Source organism: Schistocerca cancellata, chromosome 8 (assembly GCF_023864275.1).
Source record: "Schistocerca cancellata isolate TAMUIC-IGC-003103 chromosome 8, iqSchCanc2.1, whole genome shotgun sequence".
NCBI classification, from domain to species: domain Eukaryota; kingdom Metazoa; phylum Arthropoda; class Insecta; order Orthoptera; family Acrididae; genus Schistocerca; species Schistocerca cancellata.
In genome coordinates, this window is record NC_064633.1 from 496392498 (window position 1) to 496411200 (window position 18703).

The 18703-nt window shown below is 45.9% G+C and overlaps 1 protein-coding gene across 1 annotated transcript in view; it reads right to left on the bottom strand.

Annotated features, from left to right (window-relative positions):
- LOC126095649 (uncharacterized) overlaps nt 1–18703 on the bottom strand; it is a 394024-nt gene that overhangs the window by 72046 nt on the left and 303275 nt on the right. The window contains exons 13-14 of the mRNA XM_049910410.1: nt 11093–11224; nt 10861–11050 (exon numbers count right to left, since the gene is read on the bottom strand). Coding sequence (XP_049766367.1) covers nt 10861–11050; nt 11093–11224 — 322 coding nt within the window. The remainder of the gene's footprint in view (nt 1–10860; nt 11051–11092; nt 11225–18703) is intronic.

Here is an 18703-nt window from a genome sequence, read left to right on the forward strand (position 1 = left end):
ACTATCACGCCGGGTGGTACGCCAGTATGGCGATGACGAATACACGCTTCCAATGTGCATTCACCGCGATGTCGCCAGACACGGATGCGACCATCATGATGCTGTGAACAGAACCTGGATTCATCTGAAAAAATGACGTTTTGCCATTCGTGCACCCAGGTTCGTTGTTGAGCACACCATCGCAGGCGCTTCTGTCTGTGATGCAGCGTCAAGTGTAACCGCAGCCATGGTCTCCGAGCTGATAGTCCATGCTGCTACAAACGTGGTCGAACTGTTCGTGCAGATGGTTGTTGTCTTCCAAACGTCCCCATTTGTTGACTCAGTGATCGAGACATGGCTGCACGATCCGTTACAGCCACGCGGATAAGATGCGTGTCATCTCGACTGTTAGGGATACGAAGCCGTTGTGATCCAGCACGGCGTTCCGTATTACCCTCCTGAACCCACCGATTCCATATTCTGCTAACAGTCATTGGATATCGACCAACGCGAGTAGCAATGTCGCGATACGATAAACCGCAATCGCGATAGGCTACAACCCGACCTTTATCAAAGTCGGAAACGTGATGGTACGAATTTCTCCTCCGTACATGAGGAATCACGACAACGTTTGACCAGGCAACGCCGGCCAACTGCTATTTGTGTATGAGAAATCGGTTGGAAACTTTCCTCATGTCAGCACGTTGCAGGTGTCGCCACCGGCGCCAACCTTGTGTTAATGCTCTGAAAAGCTAATCATTTGCATATCACAGCATCTTCTTCCTGTCGGTTAAATTTCGCGTCTGCAGCACGTCATCTTCGTGGTGTAGTAATTTTAATGGCCATTAGTGTATCATGATATAAAGAAGCATCTGTGAGCAATGGCTTGTGGACCGTAACATTGCTGAAATGGACTGACTTGCCCAGAGTCCCGACCTGCACCTAATGAAACACATTTTCGAGGAATCGGAATTTTCATTTCGATCCAGAACCCAGCGTCCAGGGTCACTACCTTCTCTGGTTTCGTCTCTTGAGAAAGTATGGGCTGCCATTCCTCCACATACATCCAGACACTTCCTGAAAGTCTCCCCAGCAGAATTCAAGCCGTTACAAAAGCGCAGAGTGGACACACCCCCACCTTAACGTCCACTAATAGGTGTCTGGATATTTTGATCAGATAATGTAGGTACCAGAAGCAAACACGTTCCAGCTGTCGTGGATCCGAAAAGGAGCTCTTTGCCAGATAGTCGTGGATGTTTCACTACCAGTCGCCACTGACTTTAGTATGAAATTTTATCCTAGTTGGTACGAAAGTATTTTAAATGTGATCTTTTCTATTTAAGCCCCCATCTAACTGATCCATGGCTTCTCTTAAAAAGAAATACAATACAAATTCAGCACGTTACATGATAAAATTTACTGTACATTCGTACTTGCTAAAGGTGTTCCCCGTCTGACACTGGAATTTAGCTGCAATACACTTTGTCTCTGGAGTGAATTACGAATTCTTTCTAATATCCTCAGATCTCCTAATAAATCGTGATAAGACAGACAGTTCTCTGCTGCAATTCAGCTGTATCAAAGAGACTTTATTTCCTCTTCTGACTAACAGCACTTCACTTGAAACTTCCTGGCAGATTAAAACTGTGTGCCCAACCGAGACTCGAACTCGGGGCCTTTGCCTTTCGCGGGCAAGTGCTCTACCATCTGAGCTACCGAAGCACGACTCACGCCCGGTACTCGCAGCTTTACTTCTGCCAGTATCCGTCTCCTACCTTCCAAAATTTGCAGAAGCTCTCCTGTGAACCTTGCAGAACTAGCACTCCTGAAAGAAAGGATACTGTGGAGACATGGCTTAGCCACAGCCTGGGGGATGTTTCCAGAATGAGATTTTCACTCTGCAGCGGAGTGTGCGCTGATATGAAACTTCCTGGCAGATTAAAACTGTGTGCCCAACCGAGACTCGAACTCGGGACCTTTGCCTTTCGCGGGCAAGTGCTCTACCATCTGAGCCACCGAAGCACGACTCACGCACGGTACTCACAGCTTAACTTCTGCCAGTATCCGTCTCCTACCTTCCAAACTTTACAGAAGCTCTCCTGCGAACCTTGCAGAACTAGCACTCCTGAAAGACCATAAAACCGTGTACCGATGAAGACAGTGGCAAAACAATGTGCCCTTATTCAGCGGGACAGCAGCTCTAAACCGCGTCCGGCCATGGTGATTTTTGCTTCCTGCCAGTTCCGTAAAACGCTTAAGACGAATGACAAAATTGATACTTTAAAAGAGCATGGCCGAGTTCGTACCGCTCTCCAAATTAACGGGTCTGCGACGGGATGTTAATACTCTGTTCGTTTTTCCTTCTTTCTTTACCCACTTTAAGCGGATAATGGAAGGCTCAAATGGTTCAAATGGCTCTGAGCACTATGGGACTTAACTTCTGAGGTCATCAGTCCCCTAGAACTTAGAACTACTTAAACTGAACTAACCTGAGGACATCACACACATCCATGCCCGAGGCAGGATTCGAACCTGCGACCGTAGCGGTCGCGCGGTTCCAGACTGCAGCGCCTAGAACCGCTCGGCCACTCCGCCCGGCGGATAATGGAAGGACCAACCAATCGGCTCCAGACTAGATAACGCAAATCCACCGAAAGCCATTTATTGGCTCTTGTGTTCCTAACAGCCAAGCGGACTACTCACGGCGAAGCAGGGAATGATAACCTCCACACGACAAAATAGTAGTAGTCCTCCTAAAAGAGCGCGCTAGTCGCTTTGTAGTGTTTTAGATGGTGTGGGACTGGTACCAGGAGTCCACGTGACCCCGCACTCCTGACGTAACTCCTCACAGTGAAGTAATGAGGATGTGCCAGCAGGTTACATGGGATCTGCGCAGGACGATATGTCGAGGGGGACGTGACAGAATGTGCAAGAAGCTGTTCTGTATGGACTTGCCCATGACCACAGCGTCAATGCAGCAGTTGCTGTACCAACGCTGATTGTCGAACGAGTCTAGAAGTAATGGAGGGCGTGGAACACAGCGTAAGAACAGTGATCGTAAAACGATCCTAACCAGCACGGGTCGGACATGGGTGTCACACCTTTTCGATGGCAATCGGTTTCAAACCGGAGAGCAACTGCTGCTAACAGTGGATGCAAGTACTTTATATCTCAACCAGTTTTCAAGCGGTGTTTGTACGAGCGGCGTTCAATAAGTAGTGCAACACTTTCTTTCTGAAAGCAGGTTGGGTTTATTCGGGATTCCAATACATCATATTATTACCCATTCTTTTGGTTACAAAACTCTATTTCTCAACATAATCTCCGTTCAATGTGACAGTCCAACGCTACTTCACTGGGAGGGCCTGTATGTCTTCATGGTACTACTCGACTTGTCGGCATCGGAGCCAACGTCTTGCTGCATCAATAATCTCATCATCCACGTACTGCTTCCCGCGGAGTGCGTGCTTCATTGGGCCAAACGGATGGAAGTCTGAAGGTGCGAGATCCGGGCTGTAGGGTGGATGAGGAAGAACAGTCCAATGAGGTTCTGTGGACGAGAGTGTCAGCACTACCAACAGACACGTCCAGTAGCTCAGTGAGGTGTTTCATTGTGCTCCATCGATCATCTCGAATGAGAGTGTCCGCACGTTCAAACACTGCAGGAGTCACAGCTGTGTGCAGCCGAGCGGCACGAGGGAGACCAGACTCGCTGTGCTTCTGTTCACTGCCACATCTCCGTAACATTCTGCAAGCGCCTATGAATATCTACGATGCTCTGGTTTTCCACCAAAATAAACTCAATGAGAGCGCTATTCTTGGAGCATACTTCCGTCATAGACGCCATTTTGAAGGCACTACCTAACGGAACTTCATGAAACTGTAGGGGCTAAAGCACGAATCTTCCACCATGTCACACAACAAATTCCCCATTTTTTTCAACCGAAATTGCGTGAACAATTGTGGCCCAGTGAGATGGTGCATTGTCGTCTATAAAAATTTCATCGTTGTCTGTGAACATGAACTCCGTGAATCGTTGTACAAGGTGCATTCAAGTTCTAAGGCCTCCGATTTTTTTTCTCCGGACTGGAAAGAGATAGAAACATGTGCGTTGGTTTAAAATGAGGCCGCGTTCATTGTCAATACGTCCTAGAGATGGCAGCACGTTACGGCAGATGGAATTTTACCGCCAGCGGCGAGAATGAGAACTGTTTTAAATACTTAAAATGGCGACGTTTTCCTTACTTGAACAGCGTGCAATCATTCGTTTTCTGAATTTGCGTGGTGTGAAACCAATTGAAATTCATCGACAGTTGAAGGAGACATGTGGTGATGGAGCTATGGATGTGTCGAAAGTGCGTTCGTGGGTGCGACAGTTTACTGAAGGCAGAACATCGTGTGACAACAAACCGAAACAACCTCGGGCTCGCACAAGCCGGTCTGACGACATGATCGAGAAAGTGGAGAGAATTGTTTTGGGGGATCGCCGAATGACTGTTGAACAGATCGCCTCCAGAGTTGGCATTTCTGTGGGTTCTGTGCACACAATCCTGCATGACAACCTGAAAATGCGAAAAGTGTCATCCAGGTGGGTGCCACGAATACTGACGGACGACCACACGGCTGCCTGTGTGGCATGTTGCCAAGCAATGTTGACGCGCAACGACAGCATGAATGGGACTTTCTTTTCATCGGTTGTGACAATAGATGAGACGTGGACGCCATTTTTCAATCCAGAAACAAAGCGCCAGTCAGCTCAATGGAAGCACACAGATTCACCACCACCAAAAAAATTTCGGGTAACCGCCAGTGCTGAAAAAATGATGGTGTCCATGTTCTGGGACAGCGAGGGCGTAATCCTTACCCATTGCGTTCCAAAGGGCACTACGCTAACAGGTGCATCCTACGAAAATGTTATGAAGAACAAATTTCTTCCTGCACTGCAACAAAAACGTCCGGGAAGGGCTGCGCGTGTGCTGTTTCACCAAGAGAACGCACCCGCACATCGAGCTAACGTTACGCAACAGTTTCTTCGTGATAACAACTTTGAAGTGATTCCTCATGCTCCCTACTCACCTGACCTGGCTCCTAGTGACTTTTGGCTTTTTCCAACAATGAAAGACACTCTCCGTGGTCGCACATTCACCAGCCGTGCAGCTATTGCCTCAGCGATTTTCCAGTGGTCAAAACAGACTCCTAAAGAGGCCTTCGTCGCTGCCATGGAATCATGGCGTCAGCGTTGTGAAAAATGTGAACGTCTGCAGGGCGATTACGTCGAGAAGTAACGCCAGTTTCATCGATTTCGGGTGAGTAGTTAATTAGAAAAAAAAATCGGAGGCCTTAGAACTTGAATGCACCTCGTAAATGGTCTTCAATTAGCCGAACTTAACCATACCCAATCAATGATAGGTTCAGTTAGACCAGAGGATACAGTGCATTCGATACAAAGACGGCAGACACCATCATGGAGCCACGACCAGCTTGCACAACCTTGTTGACAGGTTGAGTTCATGGCTTCGTGGGGTCTGCGCCATACTTAAACTATACCATCAGCTCTTACCAAATGAAACCGGGACTCATCTGACCGGGCCACGGTTTTCCAGTCATCTAAAGGTCAAACGATATGGTCACGAGCCCAGGTGAGGCGCTGCAGCGATGTCGATGGCGCGTAAAAGAGAGGTCAGTTCATTCGCAAAATCCTGCAGTGGCAGCACTTTGGCACTTATGGACGGCAGGCAGGCAGCAATGCTCAGTATTTCTGCAGGGGATTTCCAACGTTTTGTTGAGTCCAGGCCATGTAGGGTTGCTGCACTACGGCGGGCCAAGGGTGGTCCGACACCAAATTAGGAGGTATCGCATGATTTTTGTCACCTCACATCTACATCTACATCTACATTTATACTCCGCAAGCCACCCAACGGTGTGTGGCGGAGGGCACTTTACGTGCCACTGTCATTACCTCCCTTTCCTGATCCAGTCGCGTATGGTTCGCGGGAAGAACGACTGTCTGAAAGCCTCCGTGCGCGCTCGAATCTCTCTAATTTTACATTCGTGATCTCCTCGGGAGGTATAAGTAGGAGGAAGCAATATATTCGATACCTCATCCAGAAACGCACCCTCTCGAAACCTGGCGAGCAAGCTACACCGCGATGCAGAGCGCCTCTCTTGCAGAGTCTGCCACTTGAGTTTGTTAAACATCTCCGTAACGCTATCACGCTTACCAAATAACCCTGTGACGAAACGCGCCGCTCTTCTTTGGGTCTTCTCTATCTCCTCCGTCAACCCGATCTGGTACGGATCCCACACGGATGAGCAATACTCAAGTATAGGTCGAAGGAGTGTTTTGTAAGCCACCTCCTTTGTTGATGGACTACATTTTCTAAGGCCTCTCCCAATGAATCTCAACCTGGTACCCGCCTTACCAACAATTAATTTTATATGATCATTCCACTTCAAATCGTTCCGCACGCATACTCCCAGATATTTTACAGAAGTAACTGCTACCAGTGTTTGTTCCGCTATCATATAATCATGCAATAAAGGATCATTCTTTCTATGTATTCGCAATACATTACATTTGTCTACGTTAAGGGTCAGTTGCCACTCCCTGCACCAAGTGCCTATCCGCTGCAGATCTTCCTGCATTTCGCTACAATTTTCTAATGCTACAACTTCTCTGTATACTACAGCATCATCCGCGAAAAGCCGCATGGAACTTCCGACACTATCTACTAGGTCATTTATATATATTGTGAAAAGCAATGGTCCCATAACACTCCCCTGTGGCATGCGAGAGGTTACTTTAACGTCTGTAGGCGTCTCTCCCTTGATAACAACATGCTGTGTTCTGTTTGCTAAAAACTCTTCAATCCAGCCACACAGCTGGTCTGATATTCCGTAGGCTCTTACTTTGTTTATCAGGCGACAGTGCGGAACTGTATCGAACGCCTTCCGGAAGCCAAGGAAAATAGCATCTACCTGGGAGCCTGTATCTAATATTTTCTGGGTCTCATGAACAAATAAAGCGAGTTGGGTCTCACACGATCGCTGTTTCCGGAAACCATGTTGATTCCTACATAGTAGGTATGATCTGATACCACGGAACATTTTCCTTGATAGTGCTGCTTTTTTTCTCCTGCAGTGTATTTATTATCCCTTAAGCCGTCGGCAACCGGACCGTGCTGTCGAACGTTAACGTTGAGCGTGCCAAGTTCAACGTGCTGCTGAACGCTCAGGAACGATGCGACTTGTGCATACGGTACGTGGGTCCCAACGTGGTACACGCGATCGCAACGCACTGCAGCGGCAGTTGAAGAATGCATCTAGTTCGTAAATCACACTGTTCACTCAACGGGTGCGCCTAAAATTCGCATGCTAGCTCTATTAAAACGCACATTTACTCCATCGTCCACGAAAAGGAAAGTACCATGTCCAGTCAGTAAGGACACAGGCTTATAAAAGTTCCATTACAAACAGTGCATTACAAATTTGGAATACTTCTCCGCATAAGATAAACATTATTTCATCATTCCCACATTTTAGTAAAACCCCAAGGTCAGTCTTACTTGATCACTGTTCCTACCTAGTAGCAGAATCTTTGCAACATGTGAATTACCAAGCGTAAAAGAAAAAGGAGCAAAATACACTCCTGGAAATTGAAATAAGAACACCGTGAATTCATTGTCCCAGGAAGGGGAAACTTTATTGACACATTCCTGGGGTCAGATACATCACATGATCACACTGACAGAACCACAGGCACATAGACACAGGCAACAGAGCATGCACAATGTCGGCACTAGTACAGTGTATATCCACCTTTCGCAGCAATGCAGGCTGCTATTCTCCCATGGAGACGATCGTAGAGATGCTGGATGTAGTCCTGTGGAACGGCTTGCCATGCCATTTCCACCTGGCGCCTCAGTTGGACCAGCGTTCGTGCTGGACGTGCAGACCGCGTGAGACGACGCTTCATCCAGTCCCAAACATGCTCAATGGGGGACAGATCCGGAGATCTTGCTGGCCAGGGTAGTTGACTTACACCTTCTAGAGCACGTTGGGTGGTACGGGATACATGCGGACGTGCATTGTCCTGTTGGAACAGCAAGTTCCCTTTCCGGTCTAGGAATGGTAGAACGATGGGTTCGATGACGGTTTGGATGTACCGTGCACTATTCAGTGTCCCCTCGACGATCACCAGTGGTGTACGGCCAGTGTAGGAGATCGCTCCCCACACCATGATGCCGGGTGTTGGCCCTGTGTGCCTCGGTCGTATGCAGTCCTGATTGTGGCGCTCACCTGCACGGCGCCAAACACGCATACGACCATCATTGGCACCAAGGCAGAAGCGACTCTCATCGCTGAAGACGACACGTCTCCATTCGTCCCTCCATTCACGCCTGTCGCGACACCACTGGAGGCGGGCTGCACGATGTTGGGGCGTGAGCGGAAGACGGCCTAACGGTGTGCGGGACCGTAGCCCAGCTTCATGGAGACGGTTGCGAATGGTCCTCGCCGATACCCCAGGAGCAACAGTGTCCCTAATATGCTGGGAAGTGGCGGTGCGGTCCCCTACGGCACTGCGTAGGATCCTACGGTCTTGGCGTGCATCCGTGCGTCGCTGCGGTCCGGTCCCAGGTCGACGGGCACGTGCACCTTCCGCCGACCACTGGCGACAACATCGATGTACTGTGGAGACCTCACGCCCCACGTATTGAGCAATTCGGCGGTACGTCCACCCGGCCTCCCGCATGCCCACTATACGCCCTCGCTCAAAGTCCGTCAACTGCACATACGGTTCACGTCCACGCTGTCGCGGCATGCTACCAGTGTTAAAGACTGCGATGGAGCTCCGTATGCCACGGCAAACTGGCTGACACTGACGGCGGCGGTGCACAAATGCTGCGCAGCTAGCGCCATTCGATGGCCAACACCGCGGTTCCTGGTGTGTCCGCTGTGCCGTGCGTGTGATCATTGCTTGTACAGCCCTCTCGCAGTGTCCGGAGCAAGTATGGTGGGTCTGACACACCGGTGTCAATGTGTTCTTTTTTCCATTTCCAGGAGTGTATCTTTATAGAAGTAGTGCAAGCTATCCTGTAGATTAAGCCAATCAAAGTCACCCCTCAAAAAAAGGTGAACTTATATTTACATAACATAAAATATTATAGTATATATTTATATTAAACTCATAATAAAGTATCAGAACCTAATAAAAACGCGAATGTTAGGAAAAAAAATTCGGTAGTGCTAAGGGGCGAACCACCGCCCCAACTAAATACTCAGTCGCAGCTCGTGGACGTGCGGTAGCGTTCTCGCTTCCCACGCCCGGGTTCCCGGGTTCGATTCCCGACGGGGTCAGGGATTTTCTCTGCCTCGTGATGACTGGGTGTTGTGTGATGTCCTTAGGTTAGTTAGGTTTAAGTAGTTCTTAAGTTCTAGGGGACTGATGACCATAGCTGTTACGTCCCATAGTGCTCAGAGCCATTTGAACCATTTGAACTAAATACTCAGTACAGGACAGTGACGCTACTCATTACGCTAAACGAACATGAGACCCTTTGCATCTAATCATATTGTACCAAGAACAATACGTTTTGGGTGCATCTTCAGTGTGTCGCTGCCTTCAAATAGCCTACTCTCATAATACGCAAGTTACAATAATTCTTTTGACACGAATATGATGTTTCTCATTATTTTATTGGAACGAATCACACAGTTAACAACAGGTTTTCCAATGATTCTCAATATGCTGGTGCTCAGAAACGGCATATACAGGGTGTTACAAAAAGGTACGGCCAAACTTTCAGGAAACATTCCTCGCACACAAATAAAGAAAAGATGTTATGTGGACATGTGTCCGGAAACGCTTAATTTCCATGTTAGAGCTCATTTTAGTTTCGTCCACCTACGCTCAATGGAGCACGTTATCACGATTTCATGCGGGATACTCTACTTGTGCTGCTAGAACATGTGCCTTTGCAAGTACGACACAACATGTGGTTCATGCACGATGGAGCTCCTGCACATTTTGTCAAAGTGTTCGTACGCTTCTCAACAACAGATTCGGTGACCGATGGATTGGTAGAGGCGGACCAATTCCATGGTCTCCACGCTCTCCTGACCTCAACCCTCTTGGCTTTCATTTATGGGGGCATTTGAAAACTCTGGTCTACGCAACCTCGGTACCAAATGTAGAGACTCTTCGTGCTCGTCTTGTGGACGGCTGTGATACAATACGTCATTCTCCAGGGCTGCATCAGCGCATCAGGGATTCCATGCGACGGAGGGTGGATGCATGTATCCTCGCTAACGGAGGACATTTTGAACATTTCCTGTAACAAAGTGTTTGAAGTCACGCTGGTACGTTCTGTTGCTGTGTGTTTCCATTCCACGATTAATGTGATTTGAAGAGAAGTAGTAAAATGAGCTCTAACATGGAAAGTAAGCGTTTCCGGACACATGTCCACATATATTTTCTTTCTTTGTGGGTGAGGAATGTTTCCTGAAAGTTTGGCCGTACCTTTTTGTAACACCCTGTATACATGTAGGCTTGAAATGAATGCCAATATGGCACCTCACAACCTGTACTGAAGGGTGACGGCGTGCTTGTGACGTAGGTGGCGTTGTGCCCTCTCATTGGTCAACGCTCAGACGCACGTTGAGAATATCTGACATGCCAGATATTACTCTGTACGTTCGGAGAGACTCCCGAGCGTGCTATTCCACGCTATGACGCCAGAAACTCGGAACGCTCAACGCTCGGATGCACGGTCCGTGTGCCTACGGCTTTAGGAATCATCCGTGTATGGGAGCCATTGTGGCCCAGTATACATCGGTTGTGAAGTGTGTCGCCAGCGAGCGGACAGTAAGAAGCGCACTGACCTTGGCTGTCCCTTCGGCCACCCTGGCTCGAAGAGGCGCTGGACTCGGTGCTGCCCGCGTCGGCCGACGAGAGCGCCAGCCCGGCGCCGAGCGAGTTGCGCATGCGCCGCCGCAGCTTGGGCATGTCGAAGGGCAGGTCAGCGAGGTCCACGGAGGAGGCGTCGCTGCTGCGAGCCGCGCCGCCGCCCCCGCCGCCTATGACGTCACCGCCGGCCTCCCCCGCTGTCGCGGCCGGCGCCGCGGATGTCGCCGTCCCGGGAGCCCTGGGGTCGCCCAGCAGCTGCTGCTGTTGCAGCTGCAGTTGGCGCTGCCGCCGCCGCAACTTGGGCATGTCGAACGGTAGCTCCGAGAAGTCGCCGGCCGCCTGCAAGTAACAGAATAGTATTTTTTGCATTCAGAACATAGCCAATATCCACTCCTTAGGCTAACGTAATAAAAACATTATATTACGATTATCATAAAACGACGAAATCTCATCAAAACGAAAATGTACACTACTTTTATGATTAATTTAGTTATGTAACGACGATTGCCTTTAATACTACATCTTATATGTACCTGATTTTATGTCTATATGTCAACGATCAATCTGTGTGCTTAAAATATATGTAAAGTTGGCAGAGTGTCACGCCAACCGTGCTTTAATTAAATGAAGGTGGTTGTGTGGGAGCGTGCTGTTGATCAAGAAAATGCCTGAGGTTGTGTGGGGCAATATGAGGAACTTCGCGATTTTAATTGTGATATGTTAAAAACCTACGACGAAATAAACAACCTATACCAATTTAACATCAAGAGTAGGCAATATACAAAACTATACTATGTACAAAATAATACATACAGTTATATAAAACGATGTAAAACCTAAACGTATTTTAACTACCATGTAAAAAAAAATCTACAAGGAAATAAATTGCGTCCTGTTCCTACACACTTAACATTAAGAGTAGGTTATGTAAAGAATTATACGAGGGACACTCCAAAAGAAATGCACACTATTTTTGAAAAAATACAGTTTTCATTCTGCATGTGTGAAAGTTTTACAGTGTGTAGATACATCCTTCAGCCGGCCAGAGTGGCCGAGCGGTTCTAGGCGCTACAGTCTGGAACCGAGCGACCGCTACGGTCGCAGGTTCGAATCCTGCCTCGGGCATGGATGTGCGTGATGTCCTTAGGTTAGTTAGGTTTAAGTAGTTCTAAGTTCTGGGGGACTGATGACCTCAGTAGTTAAGTCCCATAGTGCTCAGAGCCATTTGAACCTTTGATACATCCTTCCCGCTTGTTTTCAAACTTAGTTCAACCTGTTCCCATGAGTGGCGCCGTAGGATCATGTCTTCAAGATGGCTGCTAAACTTGACGTTCGTCAGAAGCAACGTGCTGTCATAAAATTCCTGTGCTGTGAAAACGAGACAGTGGGAAACATCCACAAGAGGTTGAAAAAGCTGTATGAAGATGCTGCTGTCTATCGCAGTACAGTTAGTCGGTGGGCAAGCAGGTTACATGATGAAAGCGGGCACGGCAATATTGAGGATTGTCCTCGCAGCGGCAGGCCTCGTACTGCACACACTCCAGACAATGTGCAGTATGTTAACGAACTGGTGACTGCTGACAGACGAATCACAGTGAACGAATTGTCACGCTACGTTGGGATAGGGGAAGGAAGTGTTTGCAGAATACTGAAAGTGTTGGCGTTAAAAAAGGTTTGTGTCAGGTGGGTTCCCAGGATATTGACAGTGGCTCACAAAGAAACAAGAAAAACGATATGCAGCGAACTTTTGGAACAGTACGAGAATGGTGGAGACGAATTTCTTGGAAGAATTGTGACAGGTGATAAACACGGCTCCATCATTTTTCACCAGAGACGAAGAGGCAACCAATGAAGTGGCATCATGCAAATTCACCCAAGGAAAAAAATTCAAAACCACACCTTCTGCTGGAAAAGTTATGGCTACGCTGTTTTTCGATTCGGAAAGAGTCTTGCTTGTGGAAATCATGCCAAGTGGAACCACCATAAATTCTGATGCATATGTGATGACACTGAAGAAACTTCAAGCTCGACTGAGTCGTGTTCGACCTCATCGGCAAAAGCAGGATGTTTTGCTGTTGCACGACAATGCACGGCCACATGTCAGTCAAAAAACCATGGAAGCGATCACAAAACTCGGATGGACAACACTGAAACACCCGCCTGACACCCTCCTGACTTGGCTCCATGTGACTATCTTCTCTTTGGGAAACTGAAAGACTCTCTTCGTGGAACAAGGTTTGAAGAGGATGACTCCCTTGTGCACGCTGCCAAACAGTGGCTCCAACAGGTTGGTCCAGAATTTTACCGTGCGGGTATACAGGCGCTGGTTCCAAGATGGCGTAAGGCAGTTGAGAAGGATGGAACTTATGTGGAGAAATGAAAATATTGTTCCTAAAGGATGTATCTACACACTATAAGACTTTCAAACATGTAGAATAAAAGATGTATTTAAAAAAATAGTGTGCATTTCTTTTGGAGTGACCCTCATAGTATGTTCCACAATTGTAAAACAAGTGCATAACTCCATCCTTGCTAGGACTGCAATGACGCTGTACTCAAAACTAGAATAATATCTGTAATCCGTTTACGCTCCAAAACGGCTACCAGTAGCCCGTAAACAGTCATTCGTTGCTGTGGTTTAGTGCAAAAGTTACTAGTGATGGGAGAACGAACATGTGTACGTACAGACTGTGCTGTTTTACGATGTGTGGACATGTGTGCTCGCACTACTTAGCAGCGTTACGAATGTATATAACAGCAAATGACAACGACATATAACTATGTCAGCCTGTATAAAGCTGACATAGCTTACATCCAAAACATGTAAGTAAACGTAGTTACATAGCTGCATTTTTCAAATTGTGTAATCGGCCGAATGTCAAAATACTCAACGATTTTTGTAAAATATTTTATAAACATTTTGTATTTCAGCTGCACTTGATAATGGCCTAAGGCCGAAATTGCAATAGTGGAAATAAAAAGTTTAACAGTCACTTCCGTAAAAATGATATCTTTCAAAAAAGAAAATACTTGCTCTTTCTTAACAGGTTCTGTCATTTTAAATGTCAACATTTTAGATTAGGCTTTATAAAGACTTTCAGTGATATCCGTTGAAATTACAAGTTTACTATTAGCAATCAAAATAGCTGGTAACAGTGAACTTGTAGTCAGGTGTCAAAAATGCTGTTGGTGAAATAACACTAGAGAAACTACAAGTTTATTAACATCACAGTAAGAGATGTAGAGTTCAGTGAACCTACAATAGATGCTCAAAGTAGTTTCTGTGGTGGTGTAAGCAAACATAGCATCTTTTCAACACTGATTTGCAAATTTTGTCACAAATCTTCCTAGATTGTAGGTTTTAAAATTATGACTGGGTTAACTTCATCAAACGTTCGACATCACGGATCTTGAGAAATAAACCTCATATTCTAGCATATCTCAAACTGAAAAATCCATGGGTGCAATATCTGTAGAGATACTATTCAGTAGTATCGCGTCTACCAATTCATTCATCAAAGTTTTCATTCAGAGAGTCTCTCACAGTAACTCCATAATAGGGTGTTGCTCCAGCATCTTTTCCTTAACAGGCAGTAGATGGTCAAAAAGTGAACTTTGTCCGGTTGTCTTAACGCTTCTTGAAACATGTCTAAGCAATCTGCAGAATTTGCAAGTCCCGTTAAAAAAAAAGGCCCAAATAGCCTACCACTGAAAATTTCTGTCCGTCCTCTCATGTCATGAGAGTTTAAGTGTGTTTCCATCGTCACACAGGCCTAGAAGACTAATAGACACATGTGAGTCTTAATTCTGCCATTCACCTTAAAAATCACTTCGTAGCCCCAAAGAATGCTTTTGTAGAACTCGGGCTCTGCTTCTTAGTGGACTATGTTCAACTCACAGAATTCCATACACCTATCCGGATCATCTTCATCTACGCCTTTAAGCAACGTAGGCCTAAGTTGTCTCAATTTCAGAATTTAGTGAATCCTTCGTAGCCTTGTTCTTGGTATTTCATACTCCTTGCACGCTTTTCTTTGATATACGCTCGGTGATTGCATAAAACATTGGACAATAACATTAACGTCCTCATCTTTGATAACAGACTTTGGGCCACCTGTGTGAAGAAGTTCCACTATCGTCTGGGATGTTTCGAAAACGTGCCACAAACAAACCAGAAATATCATTGTAATTTTGGTCATATTTCCACCACATCTGCAAAACAAATACATGCCGTTTTGTAGTTAACTTTATGTTCATTGTTTCTCAGGTAACAACAAATAAAAACCGTAAACTGCCTGTGTCAACTGACTTATGGGTACGACGCATTACTCAGGGTCACAAATCACTACCACTACGACAGGTAAAACAGAGTCTAAGGATTGCTACTGAGAACTGACTTAGGGCCCATCCTGCATAGGTATGGTTACTGTCATTTCAGTACTCTCCTTTGTCACTAACCCTTCTGTTTCTGGCAATATGACTATACTAAAAATGGCTTCAGAAGTCTTAGATTACAATATAATATTGATATTATTGCTATTATTGATGTCTGCTGTTATCAGTACTGCATTATTATTATTAGACTATTTAGTAGGGTAAGATGGGGTAAAGTGGCCACTCTCAGAGAAACTGAATTTCACAAAACCATTGTAGCAGCTCGCCTCTTACGCATTTTTAATCTACACGTTGTAATGTAGCATACAAAACATTTGAAAGCGTAAAAGAAAATAATGTGTAGCAACTATAAGCATTTTTCTGGAGGCATACATAGTGGCCAATTTTCTTTGAATGGGGGGCTGGGGAGAGGTGGTGTTGTGATTTTCGGGATGTTTTCATGTTTTTTGGGCATCTTGATGGTCTAATATCTGAAACAATTCCAAGCGGCTGGAGCCAATAACATTTTTATGCGGTGTTATGCACGGTATTTGAAAGTACCTAACTACTTTTCCAGTAAGCACATAGATCATTTTTCCCAACGAATAGCGGGGTCATTTTTCCCTATCGGACACCATTTCCGCATTAGTGGTTCACAGATGAAACTATCAGACCGAAAGAAACAGCACGTAACTATATTTGTAGGCGAAAAGACGTTGTTTAAACTTTGGTATGGTAAAAACATATTACTGTACGTAGACAAGAACAATACATTGCTCGAAAGAATCACAGGAATATGCGCATCGGCTTCCGATATGCTAATCTATTTTGACACAGGCGATACCTGTGGTCTTATTGCATAGATCGAGATGTTCGCTTTCAGTGAATGCAACAACTAAAGTTATTCACCACCTTTCGGCAGTGCTATGCATTACAATGTCAGCTGACCCGTCAGATGTGAGTGAGTACCAGTGTAGCAGTGTCGTCTAGTGAGATACACAGATGAAAGATGTCATTTGTGGATGTTGTATTGGACCACGCACGTGTAATGCGGCATCTTAATGAAGTGCAAATTGTAAGGGCAGTCTGATTCAAGAAGAATGGACTTTCCTTGGTATTGTTGGAGATGCCAATGTCTCGACACGTGTCATCCATAGGTGGCGTACACGCTACAGGGAAACAGGTCAGTACACAAAGCGAGTTGGACAGAATCGTCGACGCATGACAACCCCACGTGAAGAACGACATCTGGCCATCTGTGCCTTGCGGCTTCTCACGGCTACCGTCAGAGCACTGCAATACGATCTCATAAGGGTGACAGGAGTCATTTTGCCCGATCACACTGCAATGAACAGGTTACGAGAAAGGACCTTATAATATCACATTTTATTACAGAAATATCTGTGTCAGATACTGTGCTGTGTGTAAGAACCAGAGCGTTACACATTGCACAAGAAAAGCGAACATTATCAATGCGTTTTCTCTGATTTTTATTACCTCTGTTCCTGAATGTAATGTTAATGACTCCGATTTTGTTCTTGCTCTGATACAGACGAAGGGAATCTATGATTGTGAATATTACGTATTACAACTCTATTTCAAATTCTGAAGGTGGCAGGGGTCAAATACAGGGAGCGAAAGGCTATTTACAATTTGTACAGAAACCAGATGGCAGTTATAAGAGTCGAGGGGTATGAAAGGGAAGCAGTGGTTGGGAAGGGAGTGAGACAGGGTTGTAGCCTATCCCCGATGTTATTCAATCTGTATATTGAGCAAGCAGTAAAGAAAACAAAAGAAAAATTCGGAGTAGCAATTAAAATCCGTGGAGAAGAAATAAAGCCGGTCGGAGTGGCCGAGCGGTTCTAGGCGCTACAGTCTGGAACCGTGCGACCGCTACGGTCGCGGGTTCGAATCCTGCCTCGGGCATGGGTGTGTGTGATGTCCTTAGGTTAGTTAGGTTTAAGTAGTTCTAAGTTCTAGGGGACTGATGACCTCAGAAGCTAAGTCCCACAGTGCTCAGAGCCATTTGAACCATTTTGAAGAAATAAAAACTTTGCAGGTTGGCGATGACATTGTAGTTCTGTCAGAGACAGCAAAGGACCTGGAAGAGCAGCTGTACGGAATGAACAGTGTCTTGAAAGGAGGGTATAAGATGAACATCAACAAAGGCAAAACGAGGACAATGGCATGTAGTCGAATTCATTCGGGTGATGCTGAGGGAGTTAGATTGGGATATGAGACACTTAAAGTAGTAAAGGAGTTTTGCTACTTGGGGAGCAAAATAACTGATGATGGTCGAAGTAGAGCGGATATAAAATGAAGACTATTTACAATTTGCATTTCTAAAGAAGAGAAATTTGTTAACATCGAGTATAGATTTAAGTGTCAGGAAGTCGTTTCTGAAAGTATTTGTATGGAGTGTAGCCATGTACGGAAGTGAAACATGGACAATAAATAGTTTAGTCAAGAAGAGAATATAAGCTTTCGAAATGTGGTGCCACAGAAGAATGCTGAAGATTAGATGGGTAGATCACATAACTAATGTGGTACTGAATAGAATTGGGGAGAAAAGAAATTTGTGACACAACTTGACTAGAAGAAAGGATCGGTTGCTAAGACATGTTCTGTGGCATCGAGGGATCACCAGTTTAGTATTGGAGGGCAGCGTGGAGCGTAAAACTCGTAGAGGGAGACCAAGAGATGAATATGGTAAGCCGATTCAGAAGGATGTAGGTTGCAATAGGTACTGGAGGATGAAGAAGCTTGCACAGGATAGAGTAGCATGGAGAACTGCATCAAACTAGTCTCTGGACTGAAAACCACAACAACAACAACAACAACAACAACAACGTGTTGAAACTCGATAGCAAGAATAAAAGTTGTGTTCAAGGGAGAAGTAAACAATCGCTCATTTCTGATAAATAATTAGGTGAGATTCAAACGTAAGTATTACTCTTTCTAATTACTATAGAAAGTTTCAGCTACACTATGTCGACGTGGAGTTGGAGAGACGCTGGGGTGATCGGCGAACGAACCCACAGCTAAACACGGCGACTTTCAACGGACTCAAGAGCACGCAAGAAGAAATCTGCCACAGTTCTTTATCAACATATTACCACACGACAAAATACATACACACACACACAAACACACACACACACACACACACACACACACACACACACACAGCCGGCCGTGGTGGCCAAGCGGTTAAAGGCGCTACAGTCTGGAACTGCGCGGCCGCTACGGTCGCAGGTTCGAATCCTGCCTCGGGCATGGATGTGTGTGATGTCCTTAGGTTAGTTAGGTTTAAGTAGTTCTAAGTTCTAGGGGACTGATGACCAGAGCAGTTACGTCCTATAGTGCTCAGAGCCAACCACACACACACACACACACACACACACACACACACACACAAGGCGAGTTTAGTTTCAATGGAAATTT